The 9,977-nt window shown below is 39.6% G+C and overlaps 1 protein-coding gene across 1 annotated transcript in view; it reads right to left on the minus strand.

Annotated features, from left to right (window-relative positions):
• The window catches only part of LOC118801815 (E3 ubiquitin-protein ligase rnf213-alpha-like), a 56,179-nt gene extending 46,202 nt beyond the window's left edge, over nucleotides 1-9,977 (minus strand). The window contains exons 1-6 of the mRNA XM_036562188.1: nucleotides 9,891-9,977; nucleotides 9,614-9,729; nucleotides 9,366-9,488; nucleotides 3,527-3,567; nucleotides 3,269-3,410; nucleotides 2,785-2,923 (exon numbers count right to left, since the gene is read on the minus strand). Of these exons, the coding sequence (XP_036418081.1) occupies nucleotides 2,785-2,923; nucleotides 3,269-3,410; nucleotides 3,527-3,567; nucleotides 9,366-9,488; nucleotides 9,614-9,686 (518 nt within the window). The 5' untranslated portion in view covers nucleotides 9,687-9,729; nucleotides 9,891-9,977. The remainder of the gene's footprint in view (nucleotides 1-2,784; nucleotides 2,924-3,268; nucleotides 3,411-3,526; nucleotides 3,568-9,365; nucleotides 9,489-9,613; nucleotides 9,730-9,890) is intronic.

Below are 9,977 nucleotides of genomic sequence, written 5' to 3' on the forward strand. Positions count from 1 at the left end.
CATTCAGAGTGGGCATTGACTGGATTCATTCAGAGCAGGCATTGGCTAGATTCATTCAGAGCAGGCACTGGCTGGATTCATTCAGAGCAGGCATTGGCTAGATTCATTCAGAGCGAGCACTGGCTGGATTCATTCAGAGTGGGCATTGACTGGATTCATTCAGAGCAGGCACTGGCTGGATTCATTCAGAGCAGGCATTGGCTAGATTCATTCAGAGCAGGTATTGGCTGGATTCTTTCAGAGCAGGCATTGGCTGGATTCATTCAGAGCGGGCATTGGCTGGATTCATTCAGAGCGGGCATTGGCTGGATTCTTTCAGAGTGGGCATTGGCTGGATTCATTCAGAGCGGGCATTGGCTGGATTCTTTCAGAGCGGGCATTGGCTGGATTCATTCAGAGCGGGCATTGGCTGGATTCATTCAGAGCGGGCATTGGCTGGATTCTTTCAGAGCAGGCATTGGCTGGATTCATTCAGAGCGGGCATTGGCTGGATTCATTCAGAGCGGGCATTGGCTGGATTCTTTCAGAGTGGGCATTGGCTGGATTATTCATTCAGAGCAGGCACTGGCTAGATTCATTTAGAGCGAGCACTGGCTAGATTAATTCTGAGTGGGCATTGTATGGATTCATTCAGAGTGGGCATTAGCTGGATTGATTCAGAGCAGGCACTGGATGGATTTTTCATTCAGAGTGGGCATTGGCATGTATTATTTAGAGTGAGCATTAGCTGTAATCATTCAGAGCAGGCATTGACTGGATTCATTCAGAGAGGCATTGTATGGATTCATTAAGAGCGGGCACTGGCTGTATTATTCATGCACAGTGGGCATTGGCTGTATTAATTCCGAGCAGGAATTGGCTAGATTCATTTAGAGCAGAAACTGGCTGGATTTATTTAGAGCAGGCACTGGCTGGATTATTCATTCAGAGCAGGCTTAATTTTTTCATTCTCATCGAGCACTAGCTGGATTCATTCAGAGTGGGCACTAGCTGGATTCATTCAGAGTGGGTATTCTGGATTCCTTCAGAGTAGGCACTGGCTAGACTCCTTCAAAGTGGGCATTAGTTGGATTAATTTGAAGTGGGCATTGTTCGGATAAATTCAGAGGAGGCAGTGTATGGATTAATTCAGAGTGAGTATTGATTGCTTTTGTTTAGTTCTGGTATCAGCTTTATTTATTAAGAGCAGGCAATTTAATCTGCACTGATTTATAATGATTTGAATTCAGTTTATTTTTGTACACACTGGTTTGTTTTGTGGAAATAAAACCTTTACATTTTTCCAGTAATTTGCACTAACTCATCTTCAGCATAGCTATGAAAATTGACGATGCTTCCTAATTATGTAGTGATAACAAGAGAAAAGCCCTAAAACTGAACCTTGTGGGACTCCACATAAAATGTACAAATTTTTGAACCAAGAACTGTTTATTCATTAAATATGATTTAAACCATTCTAAAACTGTGCCTGAGAGGCCTAGTCAGTATTCAGGACAGTGGAATATAATCTTGTGATCAACTGTGTCAAAAGCTCCAATAAGACCAAAATAGAAGTCTGAGTTAACATAACTCAAATGCTGATTCAATACTATGGTTAAAATGAAAACCTGATTGAAACTTCTCACATAACTTGTTTGACATTAGATATGCATTGTTTGACAGCAAAATTTTAAGACTTTAATTATAAAAGGAAGATTCGATATTGGTCTAAAATTATTCAATATGGAAGAATCCATTTGACTTGGTCTTGCTTTCATTTTGACACAGCCTTAACTTGGTTTTAGCCCCCTTTTGACTCTATTGTGAGTTGATCTCAGCGTAAAAAAAAAAAAATGGTTATTAAGCGTTTTCACACTTTCATACTTTTGACTTATTTTTAACAATTTGTTTTTTCTTAAGCATTTGTTTTTTTGTGCACTTCATTATTCTTTCTCCTTTTTACTCTATGTCTTCTTTAAAATTTTATTGTGTCAAAGGGTTAATTTAACAGTCTATACACTGTTGAAGAAAATGTAAATTACCGTAAATTTAACCCTCTTCTTATCCTAAAGATTGATAATTCTGTTTTACTGTTATCTCAAAAGTGATGGAAGTTTAAAAGAGACAACTATTATGACGCCAGTGAAAGTTCACAAAAATTGAATATAATTAAAGGTGAATAAAATAACGTCCCATTTTTGCCATCTGAAAAATCATGCTTGGTGTGCAAGATGGCATCATTTATACATACTTGATTACATTTACTGTCTTCTCAATAAATTGCACTCAGTGCTTTAACAGCCTTTACTCATATTTTATACATACTAAAATGCAACAATTGTGATAAAATTTCTAACATTCCTCACATTTGAAAACCAACTTGTAGTCATCCTTGATTTTAATGGTTCTGTTTGTCCGGTATATCTTTTTAAAAATGTAGTGCTCTACACAATAACCCTTTTCACTTAAATTTTCAAATGCATCCTCTGCATTTTAACTTCATAGGGATACTTTGATTCCATGTGTTATTCCTTTGCCCCCAAAAATGCTTTGCCACTAACAAAAATTATTAAAATTATTGTCGTTAAGTCAGAGATCAGAACTGCTTCAATGTATCTTGATATTAAATGTAGTCTATGGAGCCTAAGGGAAGTATTCCATCGCTCTTCATTAGTTATTGCAGTATAAATATATCAAATTATTTACATTCTAAACAAAGTAATATGGAACATGAATTCATGTATTGGTCAGAAAAAGCTGCTTCAAAACCCTTTCAAACTAGAGAAGTTGTTTCTTTGACCTTACCGAAAAGAAGTTCCTTCCACCACAAAACTTTTTTTTTTTTCAGCTTGATCAATGACCCAGTTTGTTGTTTTCTCTTTCTCCCGAGCAGTCAAGATTTGAACGACTCTTCTTTCCAAGACTTTTAAAAAGTTAATTGGCACTGAAATGAAACAATAATAAGTGTTTAATAACATATTTGTGCTATGAGTCAAAATTAAAAGACCCCATTGCAGCACAAGAGTAACTTGGCTAAAGCTTTGCTTCTACAATACTTATGTTGGCTCTATTGATGAGACTTGAGTCTGGATCCCTGTTTGTTTCTGACCTGATAATTTATTCAATGCACAACCCAATCTACATATTTAGGTTTGCACAGAGTTCTTCTTATATAAGTGTTACCCTAATGATGTCTTCCCATACCGATGCATAGTAGGGAAGACATCCATAACAATATAATTGGCTACTAAAAGTAGGAAAGGAGTGCTCCACTGTGTTTTGAACTTACCATCAAAGTTTGCATGAAGTAGATCATGAAGAATTTCAACTCTCTTTTGGGCTCTGTGTGAATTGTCTGCCTTGTCATTCAGCTGGATGATGGCCTTTTGCATGGACATCTTTGTTAACAATGCTGTGTCGACTAGCTGATCCTGTATCGAAAAATAATTAATTAATATTATTTATTAAATATTAGTATTATTAAATAATTTAAGTACACACAGAAAGTTTATTGCCAAGGAATATGCACTTTATATTCCCTTCTCACCATTTCATGACTTTCCTCAGGGGCTAATTTGTCAGTATCATCTGTTAAAAATACAAGTAAAGTCATTTTGGCTGCCAACATAAACTCTTAAACAGTTATAGCAAAAGCAACAATTAATGACTAAACTTCAGATTACCTTTGGCTGTCAAAGAGAGGGCACAATATTAAGCAAGACTAGCAAAGGTGATGCAAGCTGAGACACCAAGACCACAGAGAGAGTTGAAAAAAGTACAGAGAAACTGTATTTAAATAAAACTTTTTGTACTGTGTGCCAATTAAAATTGGAAGTATGGAGCCAATAATTTACTTGAGTGAAAGCAAAAAGAATCTAAATTTAAAACATACTGAAGATTATGAACTGGTGGTGGACAGTAACTAAGTAAATGTAATTCATTACTGTACCTAAGTATTGTTTTGTGTATCTGTACTTTACTGAAGTATTTCCATTTTGGGTGGCTTTTTACTTTCACTCCGCTACATTTCAAAGTCAAATATCTTACTTTCTACTCCACTACATTATGAGAAATCTGTCATTCCTTTTGTCTTATGTGTGTATAAAAACATAAGACGAATGAAGTGCAAAGCAAGAACACCAATCAGGGCACAGCGCACACTTTGTTTTGAGCTTGTTTTGACCTGTTAGACATACTGACTCAGTGCCAGCACACGGTTCAATGTCAGTGCAGCAGCGTAAAATTTTGGGAGTGTCTATTCCAACATAAATGATGGAACTAACCTAACTTTGTGTAAATAGATCACAATATAGAAATATGTACACATATGCAGTTGTGACTGACATGTCTTTTTTCTGAATTTATACAAACACGATTTCATTTTATAGTAAATTTGTTTTGGCTAGTTTATGTTTATGAACAGAGACCTACAGATACAATATAGTAAAGGAAAACTCATTTGTGAACCTGAGTTTAAAGCAAGTTTTTATAAATCACCAAATTTACATATTAGAAAAAGATAACACAAGTAAACACAAAATGCAGTTTATAAATGAAGATCTTTATTATTAAGGGAAAAAGAAATCCAAACCTACAGGGCCCTGTGTGAAAAAGTGATTGCCCCCTAAACCTAATAACTGGTTGGGCCACCCTTAGCAGGAACAACTGCAATCAAGCGTTTGCAATAACTGGCAGTGAGTCTTTTACAGCGTTGTGGAGGAATTTTGGCCACTCAACTTTGCAGAATTGTTGTAATTCAGCCACATTGGAGGGTTTCCGAGCATGAACTGCCTTTTTAAGGTCATGCCACAGCATCTCAATCGGATTCAGGTCAGGACTTTGACTAGGCCACCCCAAAGTCTTAATTTTGTTTTTCTTAAGCCATTCAGAGGTGGACTTGCTGGTGTGTTGAGGTCATGAACAGATGGCCGGACATTCTCCTTCAGGATATTTTGGTAGACAGCAAAATTCACGGTTCCATTTACTACAGCAAGTCTTCCAGGTCCTGAAGCAGCAAAACAGCCCCAGACCATCACACTACCACCACCATATTTTACTGTTGGTATGATGTTCCTTTTCTGAAATGCTGTGTTACTTCTATGCCAGATGTAATGGGACACATATCTCGTCAGTCCACAGAGTATTCTCCCAAAAGTCTTGGGGATCATCAAGATGTTTTCTGGCAAAACCTTTATGTTCTTTTTGCTCAGCAGTGGTTTTCGTCTTGGTACTCTGCCATGCAGGCCATTTTTGCCCAGTGTCTTTCTTATGGTGGAGTCATGAACACTGACCTTAACTGAGGCAAGTGAGGCCTGCAGTTCTTTGGATGTTGTGTGGGGTCTTTTGTGACCTCTTGGATGAGTCGTCGCTGCGCTCTTGGGGTAATTTTGGTCGGCCGGCTTCTCCTGGGAAGGTTCACCATTGTTCCATGTTTTTTGTGGATAATGGCTCTCACTGTGGTTTGCTGGAGTCCCAAAGCTTTAGGAATGGCTTTATAACCTTTTCCAGACTGATAGATCTCAATTACTTTGTTTCTCATTTGTTCCTAAATTTCTTTGGATCACAGCATGATGTCTAGCTTTTGAGGATCTATTGGTCTACTTCACTTTGTCAGGCAGGTCCTAAGTGATTTCCTGATTGAGAACAGGTGTGACCAGGGAAATTGAACTCAGCTTTCCAAAGATGTGATAAACCACAGTTAATTTATGTTTTAACGGGTGGGGGGGGTGGGGCAACCACTTTTTCACACAGAGCCCTGTAGGTTTGGATTTCTTTTTCCCTTAATAATAAAGACCTTCATTTATAAACTGCATTTTGTGTTTACTTGTGTTATCTTTGTCTAATATTTATATTTGTTTGGTGATCTGAAACATTTAAGTGTGACAAACATGCAAAAGAATAAGAAATCAGGAAGGGGCAAACACTTTTTCACACCACTGCTCAAAAAAATAAAGGGAACACTCAAATAACACATCCTAGATATGAATGAATGAAATATTCTCATTGAATACTTTGTTCTGTACAAAGTTGAATGTGCTGACAACAAAATCACACAAAAATCATCAATGGAAATCAAATTTCTTAACCAATGGAGGCCTGGATTTGGAGACACAAAATTAAAGTGGAAAAACACACTACAGGCTGATCCAACTTTGATGTAATGTCCTTAAAACAAGTCAAAATGAGGCTCAGTATTGTGTGTGGCCTCCACGTGCCTGTATGACCTCCCTACAACGCCTGGGCATGCTCCTGATGAGGTGGCGGATGGTCTCCTGAGGGATCTCCTCCCAGACCTGGACAAAAGTATCCACCAACTCCTGGACAGTCTGTGGTGCAACGTGACGTTGGTGGATGGAGCGAGACATGATGTCCCAGATGTGCTCAATCGGATTCATGTCTGGGGAACGGGCGGGCCAGTCCATAGCTTCAATGCCTTCATCTTGCAGGAACTGCTGACACACTCCAGCCACATGAGGTCTAGCATTGTCCTGCATTAGGAGGAACCCAGGGCCAACCGCACCAGCATATGGTCTCACAAGGGGTCTGAGGATCTCATCTTGGTACCTAATGGCAGTCAGGCTACCTCTGGCGAGCACATGGAGGGCTGTGCGGCCCTCCAAAGAAATGCCACCCCACACCATTACTGACCCACTGCCAAACTGGTCATGCTGAAGGATGTTGCAGGCAGCAGATCGCTCTCCACGGCGTCTCCAGACTCTGTCACGTCTGTCACGTGCTCAGTGTGAACCTGCTTTCATCTGTGAAGAGCACAGGGCGCCAGTGGCGAATTTGCCAATCCTGGTGTTCTCTGGCAAATGCCAAGTGTCCTGCACGGTGTTGGGCTGTGAGCACAACCCCCATCTGTGGACGTCGGGCCCTCATACCATCCTCATGGAGTCAGTTTCTAACCGTTTGTGCAGACACATGCACATTTGTGGCCTGCTGGAGATCATTTTGCAGGGCTCTGGCAGTGCTCCTCCTGTTCCTCCTTGCACAAAGGCGGAGGTAGCGGTCCTGCTGCTGGGTTGTTGCCCTCCTACAGCCTCCTCCACGTCTCCTGGTGTACTGGCCTGTCTCCTGGTAGCGCCTCCAGGCTCTGGACACTACACTGACAGACACAGCAAACCTTCTTGCCACAGCTCGCATTGATGTGCCATCCTGGATGAGCTGCACTACCTGAGCCACTTGTGTGGGTTGTAGAGTCCATCTCATGCTACCACGAGTGTGAAAGCACCACCAACATTCAAAAGTGACCAAAACATCAGCCAGAAAGCATAGGTACTGAGAAGTGGTCTGTGGTCCCCACCTGCAGAACCACTCCTTTATTGAGTGTGTCTTGCTAATCGCCAATGATTTCCACTTGTTGTCTATTCCATTTGCACAACAGTATGTGAAATTGATTGTCAATCAGTGTTGCTTCCTAAGTGGACAGTTTGATTATATATATATATATATATATATATATATATATATATATATATATATATTCACACTGACAAGCTTAAATATGACCACCTGTCTAATATGCTGTCAGTCCTCTGTGTACCGCCAAAACAGGTCTCACCAACAGAAGCATGGACCTTACGGACCTCTAAAGGTGCCCTGTACTGTCTGGCACCAAGCCATCAGCAGCAGATCTTTTAAGTTCTATAAGTTGCAAGGTGAGGCCTCCACAGATCTCCAGGACATCCCACAGATATTCGATCGGATTAAGATCTGGGGAATTTGGAGGCCAGTGCAACAACTTGAACTCTTCATCATGTTCCTCAAGCCTTTCTTGAACAATGTGTGCAGTGTGGCAGGGCGCATTATCCTGCTGAAAGAGGCCACTGTCATCGAGGAATACCACTGCAACAAAGGGGTGTACCTGGTCTGCAATGATGTTTAAGTGGATGGCCATGTTAATGTCCATATGCCTTCCCAGATCCAGGGTTTCCCAGCAGAACTTTGCATCACATGGTGCCAAATCAGAAAGTGCCATCACTTCCTCAGGTACAGTTGTAAGAAAAAGTAAGTAAACCCTTTGGACTTACATGGATTTCTGCATTGATTAGTAATAAAATATGGTCTGATCGTTATAAGTCACAATTATAGACAAACACAATCTAACTAAACTAATAACACAAAATGCTGTACTTTTTGTGTCAGGTTATTAAACTATGTTTCACATAAACCTTGAGAACCTAAATCTTGAGAAGAAGAGATTTGTGTGCTGCCTTTATTTAACGGGCAAAGCACTTGTGAAACCCATACTTCCAATTTCATCTCCTTAACTGAAACACCTGCCAATTAGCTCTTGGAGAAATCATTAACACAGTGATTCACTTACTTTTTCTAGCTTGCACTGTGAATGTTTACTCAATGTGCTCAATAAAAGATATTAAAAGCACAACTGTTTGAGTGTTATTAGTTTGGTGAGATTGTGTTTGTCTATATTTGTGATTTAGATAATGATCACACCATGTTTTATTAGTAATCAATGCAGAAATGCGGGTAATTCCAAAGGGTTCACTTATTTTTGCTTGCAACTGTGAAAAGTGCACATGTACTCAGCCATCCACATGATGTAATAGAAAATGGGACTCTTCAGACCAGACAAACTTCTGTTGCTCCAAGGCCCAGTTCCGATGCTTGTGCTAGGCGCTTTTGATATCAGACGGGGGATATCAGGGGCACTCTTACCGGTCTGTGGTCTGTGACTTGGGCCGCAGGAGTCCTTCTGTCAGTTCAGACTAGATGGGATAGCTTTCACTGCCCTCACACATCAGTGAGCCACCAGTATGTGGTTTGTCCCCTTGTTAGACCACTGTAGGTAGATACTCACCAATGCTGACAGGGAGCACCCCCAAGCTTGCTGTTTCAAAGATATTCTCTCAAAGATGATCTTCAGACCTGCCCATTTCTCTCATATCCAACACACTGACTATGAGAACCGACTGTTCATTTACTGTCTAATATATTCCAGACTTTGAAATGCACGACTGTTATGAGATAATCAACATTATTCACTTTATCTGTGAGTGGTCATGATTTTGGCTTATCTTTGTTTATTATCTGTCGTATTACACTGTTGTGGTGAATGCAAATTCTACAACTTCTACAACTTCTACAAATTGGACAATCATTTATGGGAGTAAATACTTTTGCCATTGCAGTAATATTGGTGCAAGTAACATTTAAAATAGCTCAGGATTTCAAAAAGTATGATTTAAGCACAGAAGAATTCAAGCGTTTTTCTGTTTTTTTGTTGTCTCACAAGCTGTGTTTTCTTAAACAAATGTACTCAAATGTTTAAAATGGTTTCTTGAATGTGGTCCACAGATGAACAAATAGAATGGACATTTTGTAGAAAGAAATTGCTTCTCTAAAACTATCACATAACATACCATCATCATGCGTCAAGCTTTGTTCAAAAACTTTGGACATGGGCATTCCGCATAGTATTTGCATATCAGCAGGGAGTCCTTTTGTAGGCATGAGTTCATCCAAGTGTACACAATCCCAGTCATCTGCAAATGCAGAGAAAATTAAAGTCCATAAGTGGGATATAAACAAGATCACAATCCATAATCATAGTCTTATAAAAAGGGTGTTCTAAAGTTTGTGCTTTTGACTTATTACAGTTACGTATTACCTCCACTCAAGGCAATATATCCACATCCTCCTAATACCCGTGGAAGTCTGATCAGGAGAATGACATCAACCATGACACTTTTCTCAGATTCCTTCAACAGTTTTGAAATGCAATACCTTAAACATAAATGGAGACTTTAATTCATCTTTATGTGAGTAACATTCTGTAGTTTAATCTAAAAGTTATGGTAAAGAGGACTTGAAAAATGTTTCCGATTGATTACATAATTTCATATCTGAAAAAGAGATTTACATTTAATACAGTTTACAGTTTGTACCTTGCACAGGAAAGCAGTCGCTGGCTCAACTTTGGGTTCTCAAAGTAGAACTGAACCAAAATCAGAACTCTGTCTTCTGAGTTTGGT

Source organism: Colossoma macropomum, unplaced genomic scaffold, assembly GCF_904425465.1.
Source record: "Colossoma macropomum unplaced genomic scaffold, Colossoma_macropomum, whole genome shotgun sequence".
Taxonomy (NCBI): domain Eukaryota; kingdom Metazoa; phylum Chordata; class Actinopteri; order Characiformes; family Serrasalmidae; genus Colossoma; species Colossoma macropomum.